The sequence below is a fragment of the Anabas testudineus genome, chromosome 18 (assembly GCF_900324465.2).
Source record: "Anabas testudineus chromosome 18, fAnaTes1.2, whole genome shotgun sequence".
NCBI lineage: Eukaryota > Metazoa > Chordata > Actinopteri > Anabantiformes > Anabantidae > Anabas > Anabas testudineus.
Window position 1 is genome coordinate 13,029,941 of NC_046627.1, and position 25,437 is coordinate 13,055,377.

The following is a 25,437-nucleotide window of genomic DNA, read 5'->3' on the forward strand; positions in this document are numbered from 1 at the left end:
CTCCATGACTTACAGATAAGTGAATATGCATCATTTGATCATTTTGTTTTTTCATGACTTTGACACTGTTCTCTCACCACATCTTCTACAAGATGCAACGAGTCTCAAATAGAACTAACACTGCATATTATTATCTTCATAACTCTGCAGCTTAATGTCCTCACAGAATGTGTCAGTGAAACAGCGAAACATTTGTCAGTTTAGCTTTTGTCTCAAAAATGTCTCAAATCCTCATTAATACACCACTCTGTGTGTTTTTGTTGATGCATTTTTAACTCCTGAGTGGAGAGGTGAAGAATGGAACAAAGCTTTTCAAATAAATGTACTGGAGTAAAAAATACAAATGGGGAAATAAAAGTACAAGTGCCTCTGAATTGTACTAGAGCAGGGGTCACTAACAGGCGGACCGCGGTCCTGATCCGGACCCAGAAGCTGTACCATACGGACCCGGAGCTACAGACCAAACGGAACGTTTTGATTCCAAATCTAGCGGGACACCTTAATTTTAAACAGCGCAGCTATTATGATCTTTACGTTATTTAGTGAACGCGAGAACACATTGACCAATTGAATGCGAGTTAAGTAATCCCACGTGACGAGATACGAGAGACAGAGAGGAGAGATACAGACGACAGAGAGGAGAGAGACAGACGACAGAGAGGAGAGAGACAGACGACAGAGAGGAGAGATACAGACGACAGAGAGGAGAGAGACAGACAACAGAGAGGAGAGAGAGAGACAGACAACAGAGAGGAGAGATACAGACGACAGAGAGGAGAGAGATACAGACGACAGAGAGGAGAGAGACAGACAACAGAGAGGAGAGAGATACAGACGACAGAGAAGAGAGATACAGACGACAGAGAGGAGAGAGATACAGACGACAGAGAGGAGAGATACAGACGACAGAGAGGAGAGAGATACAGACGACAGAGAGGAGAGATACAGACAACAGAGAGGAGAGAGATACAGACGACAGAGAGGAGAGAGATACAGACGACAGAGAGGAGAGATACAGACGACAGAGAGGAGAGAGATACAGACAACAGAGAGGAGAGATACAGACGACAGAGAGGAGAGATACAGACGACAGAGAGGAGAGAGAGACAGACGACAGAGAGGAGAGAGACAGACGACAGAGAGGAGAGAGACAGACGACAGAGATACAGACGACAGAGAGGACAGATACAGACGACAGAGAGGAGAGATACAGATGACAGAGAGGAGAGAGACAGACGACAGAGAGGAGAGATACAGATGACAGAGAGGAGAGAGACAGACGACAGAGAGGAGAGAGAGACAGACGACAGAGAGGAGAGAGAGACAGACGACAGAGAGGAGAGATACAGACGACAGAGAGGAGAGATACAGACGACAGAGAGGAGATATACAGACGACAGAGAGGACAGATACAGACGACAGAGAGGAGAGATACAGACGACAGAGAGGAGAAAGCTGATAAAAGGACGGTGAGACTGAAAAAGCAAGAGATAAATATAAAAATGTCCAAAAAAAGAAAAGTGGACAGTGAAAATAGAGTTTTAAATCCAGAATGAACAGATTCCTTTCTGTTCATATTACCACTGAACTAAACCAGTGTCTGATATGTTCAGAAACTGTGGCTCTTATGAAAAGACCCAATGTCAAACGCCATTATGAAATAAAACACAAAGGTTTTGAACACACATACCCACTGAAATCTGAAGTGGGATCACAGAAAGTTTCTAGTCTCAGAGCCCAGTATGACCAGTCCACCAGGATCTTGAGCCACATGCTTAGTTCAATGTTACATAACAATAAATTTGTCAAAAGGTTTTTGAATTGTTCTGAATTAATTTGATTTGACAGTCAAGTATTGATTACATGCAGGCTACTTGATAATATATTGCAGTAAATAGTTAGACATTATAATCTTCTGGATCTTTGCTTGTAAAAATATTGTGTAACTGGACCTCTTTAAATTTTAGTTGATTACCCCTGAACTGTACCATATGGAACAAATGGTCCCATCATTAAATGTAACCATTTACTGATGCTCTTCTAACGTTTGTGAAACATTTTCATTTGGAAATCAATTGATCAATTCATGTGAAGTATTTCCTACTAACTGCATTGCTAGTGCAGTAGAGATGCTGGCTTAATTTGTTAATATTTGTTAATATTTGCAGTGTAAATATAAGAATAGCAGCCACTGAATATATTTTGTATTGTTAAGAGTGAATAGAAAATAGTGAACCTGACAACAACTCTCTCTTTACTGAATCAGAGTTTATACAGAGACACTGAACGAGGACAATAAACTATGAGAAAAATGTTTTTGTCATTAGTCATTTTACTCAGAAGAAGCACGTTGGCTTTACAAAGGAAGAACTCATCTTCACACGTTTGTCATAAGGATGAGGATAAGGATAATGTCCTAAGGATAAGGATAATGTCCTAGATCAGAATTTGCTGCTGTACTTGGAAAATCATTACAGTGTCCTATTTGCAATGGTGTTTATAAAATGCTGCATAACATTATATATCCGGTATAAAACACTGAAATCTTCACACACTGTCACCATGTTTGAAATACATCTGTGGTTATTATTTAGTTATTGATTCGAGAAAGAAATTAAAAACAGAGGAAGTAAAGGTTATGGTTATAAGTAAGAGCACTGAAAATACTTTGAAACTACTTTCACTCCTGGATCTAAACCTGGCAGAAATGATTGTTATCGTCTTGGTGGTTGAGTTCAGCTGGGACGTGCTTGTTTCGGTGGTTGTGGTTGATGCCAGAGATGCAGCGGTTGTTAATGTAATGGTTGTTGTTGGCACGTCTATAGTATTAGTCGTGACAGTGCTGAAATTGGAAGTAGCAGTAGTTGTGTGGGGTAGAGTAGATGAGGGATTGTCATTTGGGGTAGTGGTTAAAGCTCGGGGTGGGCATTGGCATCTTTTATCAGTGTCAGGGTAAAACTCAGCGACTGTTTTTTTGAGAGGACACTTTTATCTGGGAAACGCCTGAATGTCCAGAGCTAGTTGAAGTTCTTCCAAAGTCTTTGTCTGTTTAAGTTGAGATTTGCCCCAGTTTGCACTTGCTAGACATGCGTTCATGCGTTCATGCGTTCATGCAAACAAAAAAATCATCAAAATTAATTTAGCACAACAAAAAAAATATTTTTTCACATTGTAGTGTTTTAATAGGGCAGAAACTGAACCAGTAAGTTCATGTAAATAATGTACATAATGTAAATAATGTATTTCTTAATCCAAATTTGGATTAAGAAATTTACTTGTTCAGTTGGATAAGAAGATCATACACAGCACAGTAGGGAGAGAACTAGAAAATCTATGATGAGCATTTACAATATTTTCTTATATAAAGTAGGTTTTCATCCAAATATAGATTAGAAAGTGCTACAGCCATAAAGTAAAACCGACATCTGAAATCAGATCAAAAACATCAGAACAGAATAAGCCTGGAGTACTTCACCTCTGAACCATGTCTGTTTTTAGCACAGTGGCCTTTCACACATCATCACACATTGTCCCTTGTGTGCAGCGATTTCCCTGATTGTATTTAGATAATATCCAAGTCAGAGTTTCTCAGTTCTTGTTTTTTTTTTTTTTTTTTTGTACTATTTACAATTAAATATAACTTTTAGATGACATCCTTGCATTATCTTTAAATTTACATTTTACACTATGTTCCAACTGGAAATGGGAGTTTGATAGAAAAAGTTTTACTCACATTAACACATATTAGTTAGTTTGTAATAAAAAACAAGACGACTCTCTGTTAAAAAAACATATAAAACAATTTAATAATTTTTTTTCGTACCAGCTGTTTTATTAGTTATTGTAATGCTTATATTAGCTAAAATTAACGTATGTAGAGGCTATAAACACAAAGATGTTTTAGTTTTCAACTGTGAAATTCAAAATGACAAATTAATCAATAAAAATGCATCTTAGTACTTAGTAGTTAACCTATTCAGATTAAATCAAAGCTGAACAAATCAAATAGATAACATACATGAAATCAACCATTCAGTAATGAGCAGAACAAAAAATAAGAATCATTAGCAGAATAAATGTGCCAGTAAAATAACAATTGGTAAAATATCTTTAAAATCACTTTCAAATGTAAAAAGAGAAATAATCAAAATATCACACAAAGCTTTTCAGCTCAATTTGGAAAACAATCTAATGTAAAAAGAAATGGAGTAGAAATGTAAATAACAAAGAGAAGCATATTCATCAGCAAATTAAAGGAAATACAGAAATGAGGATTAGTACAACTAAGAATGTGATGTCAGACCAGAATAATTTTTCCACAGTTTTTTTTTATTGTGTAGGCAATTGTAATTTTCTGTAAGGTCAGACACAGGAATAGTTTTATTGTGAGGACATTCTGTTCCAGGAAACACATCAATGTTGAAATTTTGATAGAGTTCATCCAAAGTCTTCATCTCCAGATACACAGATTCAGGATTTTCTTGAACATTTTCCCCCCAGTACGCACTCGCTATCCACTTGTTTAGATTCTCACTGTAACAGCAGAAAGCTGATCAGAGTATAGAAGGTACATTAACATCCTGGTTCATTATTGTGTTTGTGATGGGCTCTGCTCCAGTCACTAGGTAGCCTTCAATAAAATTGTTCTTATTTTTGCAGAACTTATCTAAGACACATTTGACACGCTCCTCAAACACCTGATTGAAAGAGTCAACTTGTGGAACAGCATTTATAAGAGTGCATGTTGAAATTTTATCATCTTCATTAAATGCATAAGAAAGTGGAAATAAATGACCCTTGTCATATCCTCTACCTCCATAATCATTGTCGCTGGCCTGGTTGTTGTACACAGTCCTGATATTACAATCCTCCATATTTACGTTATTCTCCATGTTTTCAAGCTGCAAAAGTTAAAACACTCAGTCAGTGGAACTGATATTTTCCAATAAACCTTTCTAGAAAACAAAACATGACTAAAGTAAAACAGAAATCATCTTATTAAAACAGTTAAAACTGCCCTTATTTTCATAAAGGTCATGAGAATATTGATTTATTCATCAAATATATGATGCAAATAAATGGTCCTTATTATTATATTTGTTATATCTCCATGTTGGACAATGAGTCTCTTTCTTCAGCTGTAAATGTTGGAAGGTTCAGTAGAACATGATGTTTTGTCTTTACTAAGAAAATAAAATGTTATGTTACAAGATTATGATATAAGTACGTACCTGTGGCTCTATTTTCCAAAAATGTTCTGCTTTTCCCTCTCCTCCTCTGTATTTGTAAGCAAAAAACACTGGGATCTTGTTCTGTGTGTCATACAGCGTCACAAACGTCTCACATCCCTGTAAGTCTGGCAGATGAGTTTGTATCGGTTCTGGTTCATGATTTCACGGTCCTCCAAGGCATCTGGGATGTTTGGAAGAGTTCCATTAAGAAGAAACCCTTCACACTCTAACATTGACTGCACCACTTCAGGAGACACCACATCTTCAGAGGAGTCATCATCACACTCTGTCAGAGGAGAAAACTAAGAATATAATCTTAGGTTAATTTGGCAAAACTAAACACACATTTGTTTTTTTATTTGGTTCACTGAGAGAATAAAGTGGATTTTGTTGTAATATTTGAATTTCACAGAAACTAAACCAGAAAATATAAAATAAAGTCACACGATTGTCAAATAGAGTCCGTACGGCACTGGAAATCATTGCAAGCGTACCCTGATATGTTAAGTATCGTATACATATCGAAAAACTTAACTTTAACTTCCAACCTATGAAAACAAAGAAAAACTCTGTGTTTCAGTCTGTTAATGTCCTACAGGAGTTCAAGTGAGGCTGAGGACACAGTGAGGTTTAAGTGAAATGAGTTTAACCCAGACAACACAGGTTTAATAATAAACTTGTGGAAGAGAGAGAAAAAAAAATAGCTGATTTAGTGTTTTACCTTCTTTAAAGCTTCACAAAATCTTTAAAGGGACAACTAAAGTGTGGTTTTTTAACAGTAACTTAAGCAGCAAACTGTAAGGGAACATGAGATAATAAGTGAAACAGTGTATTTTTATATTCACTGGAGTCCCACCTCCAGCAAGACAAATGTAGTTTTAAAAAATTATTCAACATTCAAAGAACTTTATTAGTTCTTTGAATGTTTCAAAAAGACCACAATTAATCCTCCTTTGAATTTCTTTTATACATGTTTTATCTAAATTTACTTATTAATTCTCTTTGTAACTTTTATTGTAAAGTTGCAACTGTGTATTATTTGTGTAACACACATAACAATGTTGAACAAGTATTACATAACCATAATTAACCATATATTGATGCTTTTCTTGTAATGTTAGTGAAACATTTTCATTTAGAAATCAATTGATGTGACTCCATCCCTGCCCACAGAACAGTCTAATAGGTTGTTAATAATAATATTAACAATAATAACAACAATAGAAAATAGTGAACCTGATTACAACTCCCTCTTTACTGAATCTATTTTTAGTCAGAGACACTGAACGAGGAAATTAAACTATGAAAAAAAATTTTTTGTCTTCATTTGCATTGAACATTGAAACTGTAGTCATCATGATTTTACTTAGAAGAAGCACGTTGGTTTTACAAAGAAAGAACTCATCTTCACACGTCTGTTATAAGAAACAAGAAGTCGCCTCGAAGCAGAACTTTAAAGTAACACTTGTTAAGCGTTATCTTCATATCTATGCAGCATCTTTTTCACATCGTCACTAGCCAACACTTTGTACTGTATTCATTTATAACTAAACTATTATTTACATCTCTACAGCTTAATGTCCTCACAGAAATACCTCAAAAGAGCAAAAAGTAATTCAGAAAGAAAAGCAAAGACACAGAAATAAAGACAATATATCATTCAAGCTACATCGTAGAAAGCTGACTTCATCCATTTTAAACTGGCTTCCTATAGTTCTAGTTTGAAAAGGAGAAGTCAATTAGGTCAAAAAATTATATGAGGAAAGTTTCAGGTTTTGAAGAATGCTCAGTGTTTGTTGTCTTCCTGTATGTGTTATTATTCTATTTATATCAAATCATCCTGAACAATAGATTATGATTCACATTAACTGCACATTCAGACATTATAGCTGCTTTGAGTTTCCCCACTTTCTTTACTAAGGACTAAGTTTAAAGTAACACTTATTAAGAGATATCTTCATATCTATGCAGCATAATTTTCACTGTCTGACTAGCCAACACTTAGTGTTAGTTTATAACATACACCCTGTATTGCATGTAACTCTGGCTCTCCATTATATACAGATAAATTAATATGCATCATTTGACCGTTTAGTTTTTCACGACTTTGACGTCATCCTCTCACCACATCTTCTACAACAGGGGTATTCAACTAAAATTTAAAGAGGTCCGGTTACACAATATTTTTACAAGCAAAGGTCCAGAAAATTATAATGTCTAACTATTTACTATGATATATTATCAAGTAGCCTGCATGTAATCAATACTTGACTGTCAAATCAAATTAATTCAGTACAATTCAAAAACCTTTTGACAAATTTATTGTTATGTAACATTGAACTGAGCATGTGGCTCCAGATCCTGGTGGACTGGTCATACTGGGCTCTGAGACTAGAAACGTTCTGTGATCACACTTCAGATTTCAGTGGGTATGTGTGTTCAAAACCTTTGTGTTTTGTCTCATAATGTTGTTTGACATTGGCTCTTTTAATAAGAGCCACAGTTTCTGAACATATGAGACACTGGTTTAGTTCAGTGGTAATATGAACAGAAGGGAGTCTGGATTAAAAACTCTATTTCCACTTTTCCCTTTTCTTTTTTTGGACATTTTTATATTTATCTCTTGCTTTTTCAGTCTCACCGTCCTTTAATCAGCTTTCTCCTCTGTCGTCTGTATCTCTCTCCTCTCTGTCGTCTGTCTCTCTCTCCTCTCTGTCGTCTGTCTCTCTCCTCTCTGTCGTCTGTCTCTCTCTCCTCTCTGTCGTCTGTCTCTCTCCTCTCTGTCGTCTGTCTCTCTCCTCTCTGTCGTCTGTATCTCTCTCCTCTCTGTCGTCTGTCTCTCTCCTCTCTGTCGTCTGTATCTCTCTCCTCTCTGTCGTCTGTCTCTGTCTCTCTCTCTCTGTCTCTCTCTCTGTCTCTCTCTCTCTCTCTCTCTCTCTCTCTCTCTCTCTCTGTCTCTCTCTCTGCTGTGTGACTGAGAGCTCGGAGGGTTTTCTGTGTTTTTTGTAGTTTTTCGTTCTTTTTCTTTACTTTTTTCACGGTGGTGTCTTTTTAACTGTTGTTGTACAGTCTGGTCTTCATACAGCCGGTCGGCGTCCAGGTGGAGGTGGAGGTATGCTCTTCACGGAGCTGACGCGGAAGCACGGCCTGAAAGTGTCCGCTGCCTCCAGGTTCTCTGTGAACGAGTGTGTGGTCGCTGTGGCCGCTGTGGTCGGTCCGCAGAGTATTAAATCAGCTGCGAGGATGAACGGCTCCGTCGTTCTTTTCCTCGACAGCGTTGATAAAGTTCACCGCCTGGTTGAAAGTGGTGTTGTGATCGGTGACTCCTTTGTTTCTGTGTCTCCTCTCACTCAGCCCTCTAAGAAAGTGACTCTGTCTAATGTTCCACCGTTTATCAGTGACGAGCTGCTGTGCAGAGAGTTGTCCCGACACGGGAAGATAGGGTCTCCTTTACGGAGGTTACAGTCAGGATGTACACAGCCAGAACTGCGTCACGTCATCTCCCACAGACGTCAGGTCTACATGGTTCTGAACAGTAAGGACGAAGAACTGAACCTGGTGCTGAAGCTGAGGGTTGATGACTTTGATTATGTTCTGTTTGTGACGTCTGAGACCATGAAGTGTTTCGGCTGTGGGAGGGGAGGACATCTCATCAGGGCCTGTCCTGAGAAGGCCGAGGGCAGGTCTGGTGGTGTCCACGATGGGGTGGAGCAGCCAGCAGGGGGCAAAGGAGGGGAAGAGGTGGATGGGCAGGAGCAAGGTGGAGGGACTGGGCCTGGGGCAGGTGCCCTGGGGGGTGACCAGGCTGAGGTGGTGGGGACTGATGCTGCTGATCGCACGTCAGCTGTAGAGACAGTGAGTACAGGAGAGGTGGTGACGTGTGCTGAGGAGCCGAGGTCTGAACAGGAAGCAGTAATGGACGAAGGTGACAGTTGTCCTCCAGTAACAGGGGGAAAAAGGAAGAGTAAAACTACTGTGGGCAGCTCCCAGGACCAGTCTGGGGCTGTGAAAAAGGTCAGAGGTAGAGTTGAGTTAAAGTTGAGGATTATTTTTCTGATACAGAACTGTTTGTGACCTCGGTCCGTGGTCAGATGAGGAGCAGAGGTAAAGGGGGCTACACGGACCAGGAGGTGTACAGGCTTAAGAAAATAGTGTTCAAGCTGAGCCAGGAACCTGAGAATGATGGAGGGTTGTTCTAAGTGCTCACTCCCTGCCCTGGTTTTCCTGCTGTTGTTCTGTGATTGTTTTCTCTTCTCTCTCCCCATGACTACTTTTAAAATTGGCACTCTGAATCTGAACGGGGCCAAAGACCTGAAGAAGAGAATGGTTTTATATGAACTCATGAAACTGAATCACATTGACGTGATGCTAATACAGGAAACACACAGTGACAGCAGTGATGAGGTTGACTGGCACAGGGAGTGGCCTGGACGGGTGGTACTGAGCCATGGCAGCAGCAGCAGCGGGGGTGTAGGTATCCTGTTTTCTGGATCCTGCCCTCCGGTCTCCTTCACCACATCTGAAGTGGTTCCTGGCCGACTGCTGGTGGTCCAAGCAGTATTTGAACGCACCAAGGTGCTCTTGGTCAACGTTTATGCTCCTAATACAGAAGCAGAGAGACTCCTGCTCCTCAATGAAGTAAACTCTGTTCTGATTCACTGTAACTGTGAAGACTATTTGTTCTTAGGTGGTGATTTTAACTGTACTGAGAACGACCGTCTAGACAGGAACCACATCGAGCCTCATCCTGCATCTAGGCGTGTATTGCAACAGGTCACTGAAGCTCATGAGCTGGTCGATGTCTGGAGGAGCCTCCACGGCTCTGACAGACAGTACACGTGGTCCCACGTGAGAGATGGCTCGACCTCCTTAGCGAGACTGGACTGTTTTTATTCCTTTAAGCATCAGATGAGTTCTTTCATGTCCTGTTCGATCACACCTGTTGGTTTTACTGATCACGCCTTGGTTTTGTGTCATGTTTTTATTAATAACATTAAGCACAGGAGCGCATACTGGATTTTTAATGATTCACTGTTGCTTGATGAGTGTTTCAAAGATGGTTTTAGGTTCTTTTGGAAGACTTTTAAAACCCAGAAATCTGATTTTATGAATCTTAGACAGTGGTGGGATTGTGGCAAAGTCCAGATTAAGCAATTCTGCCAACAGTACACTCTCAATGTCACTAGGGACGTTACCAGGTCGATTAAAGCTCTAGAGAGTGATATTGTGGAACTGCAACTTTTGGCAGATTCCACGGGAAACACAGGACACCTTGACGTCCTCAAATCCAAAAAGGCTCTTCTTGCCAGCCTACTGGGCACCAGAACACAGGGGGCACTGGTCCGGTGCAGATTCCAGGCTGTCGCAGAGATGGATGCTCCCTCCCGCTTTTTCTTCAGTCTGGAAAAGAGGAATGGCCAGAGCCGGTAAATCCACGGCCTGCGCTCCTCTGTAGGGGCTGTGCTGACGGAGCCCTGGTCACATCAGGGGGAGGGCTGTGGAGTTCTACAGAGACCTGTACAGCAGTGAGTACACTGAGGACTTGGTGCACTATGAGACTTTCTGTGGTGATCTTCCCCAGGCCTCTGAGGAGGTTAACGTGACGCTCGGCGAACCTCTGTCGTTGCAGGAGCTGTCTGTGGCCTTACAGAGTATGAAGGGAGGGCGGGCTCCTGGGCTCAATGGTCTCTCTGTTGAGTTCTTCAAGGCTTTTTGGCCTGAGCTGGGGCAAGATCTGCTCGGTGTTGTTGCTGAAAGCTTAACGGAGAACTCTTTGCCCCTCAGCTGCAGACGAGCAGTTCTTACTCTGCTGCCAAAGACTGGTGACCTTCAGGACATTAAGCACTGGCGTCCCGTCTCACTGCTTTGTACGGATTATAAGATCCTGTCCAAGGCTCTGGCCAACCGACTGCGAGAGGTGATGGACCAGGTGGTCCATCGGGACCAGGCTTACTGTGTGCCCGGTAGGTTAATCACTGACAATGTGATTTTAATTCGGGATGTTTTGGACCTCTCTGGTTCATTGGGAATAGATTTGGGTCTGATTTCGCTGGACCAAGAAAAAGCTTTCGACCGAGTTGAGCACCCGTATCTCTGGACGACTCTGGAGAGGTTTGGTCTCAGCCCCGGTTTGATTGCTATGATCAAGGTTCTGTACCAGGACATTGAGAGTGTACTGAAGGTCAATGGTGAGCTGAGCGCTGCTTTTAAAGTGCAACGAGGCATCAGACAGGGCTGCTCGCTCTCAGGGATGTTGTACGCACTGTCCATAGAGCCTCTTTTATGTCAGGTCCGGTCCTCCATTAGTGGTTTGTTTTTACCCAATTGTACGGCCCACCCTGTGCTGTCGGCCTATGCAGAGGATATTGTTGTTCTCGTTAAGTCACAAACAGAGATCCGTACTTTAGAAAATATAGTAACGGCTTTTGGCAATGTCTCATCTGCTAAGGTCAACTGGCACAAAAGTGCAGCGTTTGCTGTCGGAAGGTGGAGGAGTGGGCTTCCCACTCTACCGGGGGGTCTCACCTGGCAGAGGGGGGGATTTAAATACTTGGGTGTGCATTTGGGGAATGAAGAGAGTGTAAATAGGAACTGGGCTGGTGTTGTGGAGAAGGTGGAGGGGAAGTTACAAAAGTGGAGGTGGCTACTGCCACAGATGTCGTACAGGGGGAGGGCTCTGGTGATCAACAACTTGGTGGCCAGTGGGCTCTGGCATCGCCTGGCCTGTGTGGACCCCCCTGTTGATCTTCTTAAATGGGTTCAGTCCATTATTTTGAATTTTTTCTGGGACCAGCTTCACTGGGTGCCACAGTGTGTTTTGTTTTTACCCAAAGATCAAGGCGGTCAAGGTCTGATCCACTTGTCCAGCAGAGTGTCCGCTTTCAGACTGCAGTTTGTCCAAAGGTTTCTCTCTGGACCTGAGGATGTGGTCTGGAGACCCGTGGCCTCTGCCATTCTACAGACGGCTGGCACACTTCACCTGGACTCTGCGTTGTTTTTAATGGACTCCACTTGTTTTGATGTTTCAGTTTTACCTGTGTTTTATCGGAGTGTTTTTCGATCCTGGCGGCTGTTCGGTTGGAGGAGGCTGGAGCCTTCGGTCTCCCTGCACTGGCTCCTGGCTGAACCCTTGCTATGCGGGGCCCGGTTGGATGTCCACGGCGGCTCCACCCCGGGTCTGGCTCCTGCTCTGCTCTCTTCTGGACTGACAACGCTGAAGCGCCTGGTTCACGTGGCTGGTCCTGACCTGGGAAACGCACCGGCCGTGGCCGCGGCTTTGGGTCTGAGATCGGCCCGGGTTTCAGAGAGGATTTTGGGACTGGTTCTGTCTAGACAGTCTGCGGATGAACAGCAGATGCTGCAGGATTATTGCAGTGGCGTGGAGAGTCCGGATGAGCAAGATCCCTTTCCTGACCTTGGTTTTACTTTGGACTTCGACCAGGTGCTTTGACCTCTACACCATCACGGGGAAGACTCTGTACGCCTGCTGCGTCGTGGAGTTGCATAGAGTCCAGCTGGGGGTCAGGGCTGACACAGTGTGGAGGAGGAGGTTGTCCCAAGCAGTTGGTCTGCACCCGACATGGAGGGTCCTCTACAAGCCCCCCCTGAACAAGAGAACTGGGGATCTTCAGTGGAGGGTCTTGCACGGGGCGATCGCTGTGAACTCATTCACCAGCAGGATCAATCCGGAGGTTTCCTGCGCCTGCGTGCACTGTGGTCTCCCGGAGACTGTTTTCCACTGTTTTATGGACTGTGACCGGCTGCGTGGGCTATTTGAGTTGTTGACTGTGCTTTTTGAAGGTTTTAGTGAAACTTGGACCACGACTGTTTTTATCTTTGGGGCTGGGTACCGCAGAGCAGACGCCACCAAGTGGCAACTGCTGAACTTCTTGTCCGGCCAGGCCAAACTTGCTATTTACAAGACCAGGAAGGCGGAGGGTCAGGAGGTCACCTCTGTGTTCCGGGCTTTGGTTCGGGCCCGATTGTGGCTGGACTTTAAGTTCTATAAGTTCATGAACAATGTGCCGGGTTTTGTTCAGCAGTGGTGCTACGACGATGTCCTCTGCTCTGTGGTGGAGGACGATCTTGTGTTTAACACTGTTGTTTAGGGATTAGTTTATTTTCCCCAGAGGCTGAACCCTCTATTTACTGATGTGTTTATTTATCTCTGTCCTTATTTAGTTTGTTGTTTGATGTTATGTTCATGATGTTTTGGTCTGTGGCACGGTTTTGTTTGTCGGTTTATTTACTCTGAATATTTTGTAATAAAGGCTTTTGTAAATTCAAATTCTCCTCTCTGTCGTCTGTCTCTCTCCTCTCTGTCGTCTGTCTCTCTCCTCTCTGTCGTCTGTATCTCTCTCCTCTCTGTCGTCTGTCTCTCTCTCCTCTCTTCTGTCTGTATCTCTCCTCTCTGTCGTCTGTCTCTCTCCTCTCTGTCGTCTGTCTCTCTCCTCTCTGTCGTCTGTCTCTCTCCTCTCTGTCGTCTGTCTCTCTCTCCTCTCTGTCGTCTGTCTCTCTCCTCTCTGTCGTCTGTCTCTCTCCTCTCTGTCGTCTGTCTCTCTCCTCTCTGTCGTCTGTCTCTCTCCTCTCTGTCGTCTGTCTCTCTCTCTCTCTGTCGTCTGTCTCTCTCTCCTCTCTGTCGTCTGTCTCTCTCCTCTCTGTCGTCTGTCTCTCTCTCCTCTCTGTCGTCTGTCTCTCTCTCCTCTCTGTCTCTCTCCTCTCTGTCGTCTGTCTCTCTCCTCTCTGTCGTCTGTCTCTCTCTCCTCTCTGTCGTCTGTCTCTCTCCTCTCTGTCGTCTTTCTCTCTCCTCTCTGTCGTCTGTATCTCTCCTCTCTGTCGTCTGTCTCTCTCTCCTCTCTGTCGTCTGTCTCTCTCCTCTCTGTCGTCTGTCTCTCTCCTCTCTGTCGTCTGTATCTCTCCTCTATGTCGTCTGTATCTCTCCTCTCTGTCTCTCGTATCTCGTCACGTGGGATAGCTTAACTCGCATTCAATTGGTCAATGTGTTCTCGCGTTCACTAAATAACGTAAAGATCTATCAAAAACGTAAAGATCATAATAGCTGCGCTGTTTAAAATTAAGGTGTCCTGCTAGATTTGGAATCAAAACGTTCGGTTTGGTCTGTAGCTCCGGGTCCGTATGGTACAGCTTCTGGGTCCGGATCAGTACCGCGGTCCGCCTGTTAGTGACCCCTGTTCTACAAGATGCAATGAGTCTCAAAGAGAAGTAACACTGCATAATATTGTCTTCATAACTCTTAATGTCGCTTAATGTCCTCACAGAATGTGTAAATGAAAGAGTGAAATATTTGTCCTTTTAGCTTTTGTCTCAAAAATGTCTCAAATCCTCAATAATACATCACTCTGTCTTTTTGTTGATGTATTTGTAACTCCTGAGTGGAGAGGTGCAGAATGTAACAAAGCTTTTCAAATAAATTAAAAAAATACAAGTGGGGAAGTACAGTGGGTCTGACATTAACCTGCAGGTGGAGTTTATGTATCTGCAAAATCTGAACCAATATAATACATCAAATATAAGCAATCAGATATCAGAATCAATAATAAAGATAAAGAGAATCACAGATCATTAACAGACTTAATATCATATATAAATATAACTAAAATATCAATGAATAACCCTCTTGTATTTCCTATTCCTCTAGCTCCTCCATCTCTACATGCTATGTGTTAGGCAGCAGGTAGTCCAGTATAACTGTTAATGTCTTCAATTTAATGTGGAGTCCAGTTAGTTATTGGAGGCTCTGGTAGACTTGTAGGAAATTCCAGTCCTAGACTATCAATGTTGACTTGAGACTTCAGAGAAACAGGAGCCCCCGAGGCCAGAACCGACTTCATGGTAGCGTGGAACCAAACGCAGTCACCACACGCATCCCATAGAGACCATACAGGGGATCCAAGCAACAAGATCTCTGACCAGAAGTTGGGCACCAGGACGAGTCAGACAGGTCCAGAGGGCAAAGGGTGGAACGACGTGTAGCTCGAAAGAGAGAGGAAGAGGGAAAAGAGAGAAGGAGAGAAAGAGAAGAGGAGAGATAACAGTGAATAAGTGACTGCAAAACTTCAGTCTCTGTGGAAGTGACAAACAAAAAGAGGAGGACAGCGAAGGGCAGGAGACACCACAACTTTAGGGGAGTCATCATCACACACTGTCAGAGGAGAAAACAAAGAATCATCAGGATTAATTTAGCAAAACAAAGTGGATGTTTTCACATTGTAAAGTTTGAATTAGGGCAGAAACTGAACCAGTAAGTTGATGTAAATAATGTATTTACAATGCTAAGAACAAGAAAAACCTACCTCCTTAGGGCCTCATCAAATGCTCCAAAATAGACAAAGTGTTGTTCTTTATTAATAAGAGTAACAAGTAAAACGTGTAACTGAACTTTGAATATTAAGTGAAGCTGTGAAGGGATTCTGGTTTATATATTGAGTAGAGACGTGCTAGTGAAATACTCCCACCTCCACTCAGATGTTTCTTTTGCAAGCCCCTGCAGTATTATCAAACTATTTCAACATTCAAAAACGTTATTAATTAATTCCTTTGACTTGTTACAGCTCCTCTAAAAAGATGCAAAAACTACCAGTAAACATTTCTCTATGGGGTGTTGTGAAAATAAAAAATGCTGCTGCTGATCAACTACAACTCCACTTGGTGAATATGAATCAGCATTCACATGTTCATGTTGATCAAAGTCAGTTTCATATTTTCTCCATGTTCACCACAACATGGTGGATTTAATGTCGTCGTGCAGAGATGAAGCAGGTTTTCCTTCATCACCATGAACATTATAGTTTATTATCAGATAGGACCTTTCTTTTATTTACCAGTTTTCTATTAAACTGAATGTTAGATATATTATGTATTCATAATTTAAATGTACAGTGTTTAACAAATGTAATAATCTGCTCATCATCCTGAAAATTAACTGGGAAATATTTACAATTTTTTGTATTTATGTTGGTGTATTTTCTTCACAGCAGCTAATCTAGCCACAGGGGTTGCAAGCCAGTGACTTCTGTTCCGGTCCCAAGTCCGGATAAATAGAGAGGGTTGCGTCAGGAAGGGTATCCGGCATAAAAATTGCCAAAAATAACCATGCGAATCATCCACAAGACTTTCATACCGGATCGGTCGAGGCCCGGGTTAACAACGACCGCCACCGATGCTGTTAACCTACAGGGTGTCGGTGAAAATTTAACTACTGTTGGTCGAAGAAAGAGGGGAGGCAGAAGAGTTCGTGGTCAGAGAGAGAAGGGAAAAGGCAGGAGCATAGGTTTGAGAATAGGGACTCTTAACATTGGCACGATGACGGGGAAAGGCAGAGAGCTGGCAGACATGATGGAGAGAAGAAAGGTAGATGTACTGTGTGTGCAAGAGAAGTGGAAGGGCAGCAAGGCACGTAGCATTGGAGGAGGATACAAACTGTTCTACCATGGTGTTGATAGGAAGAGAAACGGGGTAGGAGTGATCCTGAAGGGGGAGTTTGTGAACAATGTTCTAGAGGTGAAAAGAGTCTAAGACAGGGTGATGAACATAAATGCTAGGTGTGTCATCTGGAAAGAGGAAAGAAGGTAAAGACACTTGGTGGTGGAATGAGGAAGTACAGGAATGTGTCAAGAGGAAGAGGTTGGCTAGAAGGAAGTGGGATGTAAAAAGGACTGAGGAAAGTAGACAGGAGTACAAGGAAGTGCAGCGCAGAGTGAAGAGGGAGGTGGCAAAGGCCAAACAGAAAGCTTACGATGAGCTGTATGACAGGTTAGACACAAAGGAAGGAGAGAAGGACTTGTACAGGCTAGCCAGACAGAGAGATAGAGATGGGAAGGATGTGCAACAGGTAAGGGTGATTAAGGACAGAGATGGAAAGGTGCTAACAACCCAGGAGAGTGTGCAGAAAAGATGGAAGGAGTATTTTGAGGAGCTGATGAACGAGGAAAATGACAGGGAAAGAAGGGAGGAAGATGTGGATGTTGTGGAGCAGGAATTAGCAGAGATTGGAAAGGATGAGGTTAGGAAGGCTCTGAAAAGGATGAAGAGTGGAAAGGCTGTTGGTCCTGATGACGTACCTGTGGAGGTGTGGAAGTGCTTAGGAGAGACAGCAGTGGAGTTTCTAAGCAGCTTGTTCAATAGGATTCTAGAGAGTGAGAAGATGCCTGAGGAATGGAGGAGAAGTGTTCTGGTTCCGATCTTTAAGAACAAGGGTGACACGCAGAACTGCAGCAACTATAGAGGAATAAAGTTGATGAGCCACACAATGAAGCTGTGGGAAAGAGTAGTGGAAGCCAGGCTTAGGAAGAAGGTGGAGATTTGTGAGCAGCAGTTTGGTTTCTTGCCCCGTAAGAGCACCACTGATGCTGTTTTGCTTTGAGAATGTTAATGGAAAAGTACAGAGATGGTCAGAAGGAGCTGCATTGTGTCTTTGTAGATTTAGAGAAGGCGTATGACAGGGTGCCGAGGGAGGAGCTGTGGTACTGTATGAGGTCGTCGGGAGTGGCAGAGAAGTATGTCAGAGTAGTTCAGGACATGTATGAGAGAAGTTTGACGGTGGTGAGATGTGCTATAGGTCAGACAGAGGAGTTCAAGGTGGAGGTGGGACTACACCAAGGATCAGCTTTGAGTCCCTTCTTGTTTGCTATGCTGATCGACAGGCTGACAGATGAGGTCAGACAGGAATCTCCCTGGACAATGATGTTTGCGGATGACATTGTAATTTGCAGTGAGAGTAGAGAGCAGGTGGAGGAACAGCTGGAAAGGTTGAGGTTTGCTCTGGAAAGAAGAGGCATGAAGGTCAGTCGTAGTAAGACAGAATACATGTGTCTGAACGAGAGGGATCAGGGTAGAAGCGTTAGGTTACAGGGGGCTGAGGTGAAGAAGGTACAGGAGTTTAAGTACTTGGGGTCAACAGTTCAGTGTGATGGAGAGTGTGGAAAAGAGGTGAAGAGGCGAGTGCAGGCAGGTTGGAGCGGGTGGAGGAAAGTGTCAGGAGTGTTGTGTGACAAAAGAGTGTCAGCAAGACTCAAAGGAAAGGTGTACAAGACAGTGGTGAGACCAGCTCTGCTCTATGGGTTAGAGACGGTAGCAGTGAGAAAGAGACAAGAGGCTGAGATGGAGGTAGCAGAGATGAAGATGTTGAGGTTCTCCTTAGGAGTGACCAGGTTAGACAGAATAAGGAACGAGTACATCAGAGGGACGGCTCACGTTGCCTGTGTTAGCGACAAAGTCAGAGAGGCCAGACTGAGATGGTTTGGACATGTTCAGAGGAGGGATAGTGAATATATTGGTAGAAGGATGTTGGAGATGGAGCTGCCAGGCAGGAGGACAAGAGGACGACCAAAGAGGAGATATATGGATGTTATAACAGAGGACATGAGGTTGGCTAGTGTTAGGGTAGAAGATGTCCATGATAGAGTGAGGTTGTCATGATTCTGTCTGCCCCTGGTTTCCTTGTTTTCTCCCTCCTCTGTCAGGTGACCTGCTAATTACCAATTGTCTGCACCTGTGCTTCCCCTGTACCTTTATTAGCAGGCCTGTCAATCACCTTGTTCCCAGATAGTTACGTCTACCTGGAAACCAAACTATCCAGCGTTATCTTCAAACTGCTTATCGGATACAAACCCTGCCTGACCTGAAACCTGTCTCCACCTGACTCCCCCCTAACCGAACCTGCCTCTGCTCTGCCCTTCGGTACCGTGAGTGTTTTCTGCCTGACCTGTTCCTGCTCCCCTCTGCCTCCTTCCCTGTTCTGTCCATGAATTGGATTTCAATGTGTATGACCTGGACCGTTTCCCGACATTGCTATCAGCCTCTTGGATCTCTGCTCTCAGTGTTGACCTGGATTGTTATTTGGACCTCTGCTTTAGCTTTACGGACATTTGTGCTTGGACGGCCCTACTGTGTATGACCCGGGAGTGGTTTTTCACTCAGCACCACGGATTTCTGGAGAACTGTAAACTGTGTATTTCATTAACCCTTTGTGCTTGCTATATAGCTCATCCTACAGAACGCATCACTTCTCCTCTGCTCCCAGTCTGCTTGTGCTATTCTGCTGTCGGCCATCTTGGAAGCTCCGCTACATTCACAACCTGCATCTCCTCATATTCTCCTCACCGGTTCGCTATCCCCTTGCCTCTTGACTACCTAGTCTATCCTAGACCACCATACTCCCCTGATGACAGCTCGGCCCACCCACTGCTTTCGGACAGTCATCGTCTGCATTATCTTTATTGTAATAAAGCTTCCTTATCTCAGTTCTCTTGTCCTGTGTGATCTCTGGCTATGGATCCTAGGCGTGTGACAGAGGTGGAAAAGGATGATTCGCTGTGGCGACCCCTGATGGGAAAAGCTGAAAGAGAGGAAGATTTGTAAAATTTTACCTATTCATATTTTGTGTACTTTTCATTCTTTTGAAACTAGAAACCAATGCTGATGGGGAAACTCATAATACGGAGGTGGAGGGTGGAAAGGGGTGTATATATAATTACAAAAGTCATACACACAGGCCCAAAAGTGTGTTTGCTCATAGCCAGTGTGCCATATTACCAGCCTAGCTTGGTAAATAAACAACTGTTGAACAGACATGTTTTAGTGATCCTAGTGCCTTAAGAACTTACACAATATAAATGTATACAGAATTTTAACCGACAACCCAACAAGCACTGGGCAACAGTGGAGAGGAAGAACTCCACCTTCTTAACAGAAGAAACCTCCAGCAGATTCAGGCTCAGGGTGGGTGGTGTAGCAGTTTTATAATTTTACAGTGAGATACGTTAATTTTAAGTAAAAAAAAAAAAAAAAAAGAAAAGAAATACCATTGGTTAAATTGCTTTAATAATTGTTGAATAAAATGTAAAATCACCAATTCACAACATTTGTAATCACAATATGTTGAAATGTCCTAAAGTTTATGGAGAAAGTGTAAATTAAAGTAAAAGACAAAATTATTAAACAGTGATCTGGGAGGTTTAGTGTTTCAGCACCACAGACAGCTCATTATGGATCTGATGGTACATTCAAATACAGCTGGGAAATAGGGGGTTTCATTTTGAAAAAAGACCATGTCAACACTAAAATATTAGTTATTAGCTTAAGTAAAAGTAGTAGTAAAGCAGCGAGTATTCTTCCAAATCTACTAAATGCATCAAAAAGCACATTTTAGATTGAAATATGTTCAAATTATTGTTTTTGGAGTAGCCTAATTACATTACATACGTTTTTGACAGCAGCCACAGGTTTGACTGTTTTTGTGAACAAGACACTGAACTCCACAGTGGTGGAGTAGTTCAGCTTCTTATTAGTGCAGTGTAAACACTATAATTATTTACCAAATATATTTAATTTTATTAATCTGAGGAATTATTAAAATAATCAGTAACTTTGACTTTAACCTGCAGGTGGTGACGTTGTACTGACAAACTGTGCATTTGTGTTTGTTTTGGTGGTTTTATCATTTTGTATTTTATTGAAACCAGCAGGAATAAAATTAAATAATGATGAATAACTGCATTTGTTACATGATCAGACTTTAAACAGTCAGATGTTTGATTTTATCTTATAAATGTTATATAAACGTAGTATACTTGATATAAATTACAAACTGAACATTTTGCATATAATACTTATCAGTTAATTAATTATTCAGTCCAAATTAGAGCTAAACAATAACCAATTCACAGTTTTTCTGATTGCTAGAACACTTTAACCGGGTTTTTGAACTAAAATTTGAAAACCACAACATTATTCATCAAAGAACACATCTAATTCCCTAAACTCTAAACACCAGTCCCCTGTTTTGACACAAGTCAGATTTTCTCAGCTGTCACTGCAGAACTCAACACACAATGCGTTCAGTTCTGTTCACTTAAATCAGCCCAGCTTGAGCTGTGTATGACCGAGAACCTTACATCCGTGTTCACCTCCTCCTCCAGGCCATGGAAGGAGCCTGTCTAGACATATCAGTAGATGCAAGAGGATTTCACCCCCACTGCCTGGCTAGGGTTACCTGTGATGTGGACGAGTCCCTGGCCTGACCCAGACCAAAGATGTTTTGAATTTATTGCGCTAGTGTGTAAGACTATGTTGTACTGTGTGTGTGTTTTTGAAGGCTTGTGTGTGTCTGAGGGCAAGGTTTGTTTTTTCTGCAAGAGTAAATGGTTTTGAGTGTAGAGCTTAATTTTGACATGAAAACAGGATGTTTGGGGAATTGGATCGTGGATTTGTGTTTATGTTAAGAATAATAAGACGCATAGTTTCAAGAAATGTGTTCAAGCTATAAAGAAAAATTATAATGAGTCAAATGAGAAATTAGAAGGATTAGAAATCAACCATTCAGGAATGAATGATCTATAATGAAAAAATACAATAATTATCAGAATCAAGTAAAGTAACAAACAAATTAAGAAAACAAGGTCTGTGAAGACCTTTGTCTAAATTTTAAACCTGTTAAAGTGATTTACTTCCATCAGTGAGATGCAACATTGATTATTATAATATGTTATTATGCAGCCATACTTCACACAAATATATTCTGTTAAGAGCTAAATTACTGATGTTCAGAGTTAAAACAAGACTAAAAAAAATATACGGAAATCTGAAAAAGAAAATGGAAGATAATACATTGTGCACAGTACAAGTTGGTTTATCAAGATCAACAGTTGGTGGCAGCAATTGTCCAGCGTATTGTATTTGCAGTTTAGCTGTATAGAAATGTAATTTTTTAGGAAGGTTTATTTTTGATCTGTGTTATTAGCAAGTCTGCTGGCAACTTCCTACTCTAATCAGAAGTGGTATGCAGTAATGATCAAACAACATATTTAATTATGAAAAATGTTGAATGGCTAAAACGTTTGATAGATAACGCAAACTATGTTACACCCCAAAAGCAAAACTGTGTGTTCGAGTGAGAAAAAGATTAATTTTCTATTCACCCGTTTTCTCTTTCTTACAATTTTCTAAAGAACCTAAAGATATAAACAAAAAAATACACAAGTGATGCAGAAGTGTCGTAAATGTCCTGAACAGTTTTTTCTCTACAGAGTGAAAACTCACATTTAGCTGCACACTTCAATTTGTTAAGTTTCATTTTATTCAGATCATTGATTAAATAAGTTAAGCTGCACAATATATGACAAACGCAATACTACATCAATAATCTGCTCACCATTTCCTCATCATCATCATCTTTCTCCCTCTTCCTGATAGTTTACTGAGGGAATTTTCAAGTTTTATTATTTGTATTGGTGCATTTCACCACAGCAGCTTCTACATTTCTGTCAATAGGTAAACGTTAATAATTGTTTCTGGGCCAACTTAGAGATGCATTAACATCATATTTCTGCATAAATGCTTTTATATCCAACAGTATGTGGACACTCAAACATTCATAACCACTACATGTGATTACTGACCATTTTTAAAAACATGGGCATGAATGTGCAGCTATTACAGCCTCCACTGGTCTGTGAAGACTTTCCACCTGATATGGAAAAAATAAAACAGTCTAATCTCACACAGGGATAAGGTCAAATTATTTATTAGACCATACTATGCTGTAATAAGTAATAATAATACATGTCCAGGCTTTAAACAAGGAGTATACATGTCAAATGTTATCACAGATTTCAAATACATTCAGAAGACAGAATGAATTTAATCTAAATTGTTCAACAACCGATGAATTAATCAGTCAAAAAAAAAAGCACAGTACTAATCAGTTACTGACTGATTCAGTCCAATTCAAAGCCAAACTGATCAGCAAAGTAAAAATAATTCAAAGTAAAAGAGATTAAAAGCAAAAACATATTGAAGAGCTTAAAGTGAGTCCAGTTTCCACTGAACATCATATCTGGGTTAAATGTGACCTGGATGACTGAGAGTCCTCTCAGACATTCTTTGACTGGTGCCCTTGTGAATCTAACCAACCCATCCTCTGACTGTACAGTAAAGCCAGGTGACGGCTCTGGAGGGAAAACTCAGCACCTGTCTGAACCAGGACTTTGGCTGTCGGCTAATGCAGATATCAGAGACCTTTTCATTTAAAGGACACTTTGATCCAGGAAATACTACAAGTGTTTTGTTCAGTTTATCATAGAGTTCTTGCAGTGTCTTTGCATCTATACGCTCATCTTTAGTTTTATCTGCAACATTGTCTCTTAAGTATGCTTCTGCAATCCACTTTTTTATGTTGTCACTGTAACAGCAGAAAGCTGTCCAGAGCATTGAAGGTACATTAACTCTGTTTTTGAGTTTATTGCTTTGGCTTGGCTGTGCTCCGGTCACTACGTAGGCTTCAAGTTTATCATTATTATTGTAGCAGAGGTCGTCCATTGTGTTCTTCAACTCTTGCTCCATGCGGCTCCAGCTGCCACCGTTGAACGATTTAACTTGTGGAACAACGTTTGTCAGTGTGAACGTTGAGACTTTATCACTTTTAAAAAATCCATAAGAAGATGGAAATAAATGGCCTCTGTCATAGACATCTTGATTCTTATAATCATTGTTACTGGCCTGGTGCTGGTACACATCTTTTGTACTTTCCGTCATGTTTTCGTCACCATTTGTGTCTTCAAGCTGCAAAAGTTTAAACACTCAGTCAGTGATACTGAATCTAAGTGATACAATAAATATGAATTTATAGGTTTGGATTTGGACTTGATTTAATGGAATTAAGTTTCAGAATTTGTATATGAATTTACATTAATTAACAATCTTCACATTAAATTTGATAAAATAAAAAACTGACAATTATTGTAGAAAAACATTTAAATTGGTAAAACTGCATCATTTTAAAAGGTCAAATAAATCTTAATTTACCAAATATATATAAAGATGGAACTAAACGGCCAGTATTATATCCTGTGGCATTGTGATAATCTGTGTTAGTGACCTTGTGCTAATTGGACATGGAGTTTCAAGATGCCCTCACTCAGTGGTACTGATTAGAAAAACATACGTACCTGCAGCTCTATCTTCCATGGGGTGTCGGGTCTTTTCCCTTCTGCTCCTCTGTACTTGTAAGCAGAAAACACTGGGATCTTGTTGTTGGTGTCATAGAGTGTCAAAAACCTTGTCTTGTTATCAAATGTCTGGCAGATGATTTTGTATCGGTTCTGGTCCTGGATTTTATCGCTCTCCAGGATGCCTGTAACCTGTGGAGGAGTTTCATTAAGAAGAAAACCTTCACATTCTGATATCTCGTTCACCACTTTAGTCTCTGTAGGAGTGATGGACAGGAGGAGGACAGCGAGGGGCAGGAGACACCACATATTCAGAGGAGTCATCATCACACACTGTCAGAGGAGGAAACAAAGAAATATCAAAGTTTAATTTTGCAAAACTTCACATACAGTTGGTTTTATTTTGTTTAACCAATAGAGGAACATGAATTTTGTTGCATTTTAAACCTGTTTCTTTGTTTTGTATAATTTCATCAGAGCTGTGTGATGAACGACAACAACCTGAAAAACCTGCTATAATGTAAAAAACTGTTCACACAGAGACAGTCAGCTGTCATTCTATAATCTGTGGGAATAAATGATCATCCACAGCTTTGCTCTCACCTCTTTCCTGTCTTCTTCTTCCACACCTTGATTGATTCGTCTTTGTCAGTCAGTCTCTGATGTTCTCTCTCCTTCTGTCTCTCTGACATGGTTCAGTTGGTTTATATATATTCTCACCACTGTCTGATTATTGAATAGATAAGTGTGTATTTGCAAATTTCAGCAACCTGTGACCAATCAGCGTGAGGACACACACACACACATCCCAAGTGCTGCATATTAAAAGCTCTTTTAACACCCTAGCAGGTTTCATAATGTGCCATTAACCAAATATTTGGAGCAGCAGCTCACACCTATGACACTAAAAAACAGAAACTCCTTTCTGTAACAATACAGTACAGTTCAGTGATGTGATGTGAATTACATCTCTTTGAAGCAAGGGTTAGGGTTAGCAAAACCTCTATAAAGCTGGATATGCATCACATATCAATCCTCGTAAATAGCTAAAGATATCTGATATAGTCAAATATCAGGAAGTACATTATTCCTTTGTTCGATGAAGACAACATTGTAGGAGACAGAGCTGACATCCACATCACACTGGGATGAAGCTCACCCCCCTTAACTTTGGCACAATTCCTGAATCCAACACATAATTTGTTGTCATGTCTGATTTGATCTGACTTTTAATCATTAAA

At 41.3% G+C, this 25,437-nt stretch overlaps 1 protein-coding gene across 1 annotated transcript; it reads right to left on the reverse strand.

Annotated features, from left to right (window-relative positions):
* Positions 1-22,672: 22,672 nt before the first annotated feature.
* On the reverse strand, positions 22,673-24,874 carry LOC113168108 (endonuclease domain-containing 1 protein-like). The gene is made up of 3 exons (XM_026369113.1): positions 24,800-24,874; positions 24,197-24,529; positions 22,673-23,810 (listed from the first exon to the last, which is right to left on the reverse strand). The coding sequence occupies exons 2-3, from the start codon at positions 24,521-24,523 to the stop codon at positions 23,154-23,156; spliced, it is 984 nt and encodes a 327-aa protein (XP_026224898.1). The 5' UTR covers positions 24,524-24,529; positions 24,800-24,874; the 3' UTR covers positions 22,673-23,153.
* Between the last annotated feature and the right edge of the window lie 563 nt (positions 24,875-25,437).

Coding starts and splice junctions, on each gene's coding strand:
- LOC113168108 (XM_026369113.1), bottom strand. CDS start 24,523: ATGATGACTCCTCTGAATATGTGGTGTCTCCTGCCCCTCGCTGTCCTC. Junction 23,811..24,196: donor CATGGAAGATAGAGCTGCAG/GTACGTATGTTT, acceptor AAACTTTTGCAG/CTTGAAGACACAAATGGTGA.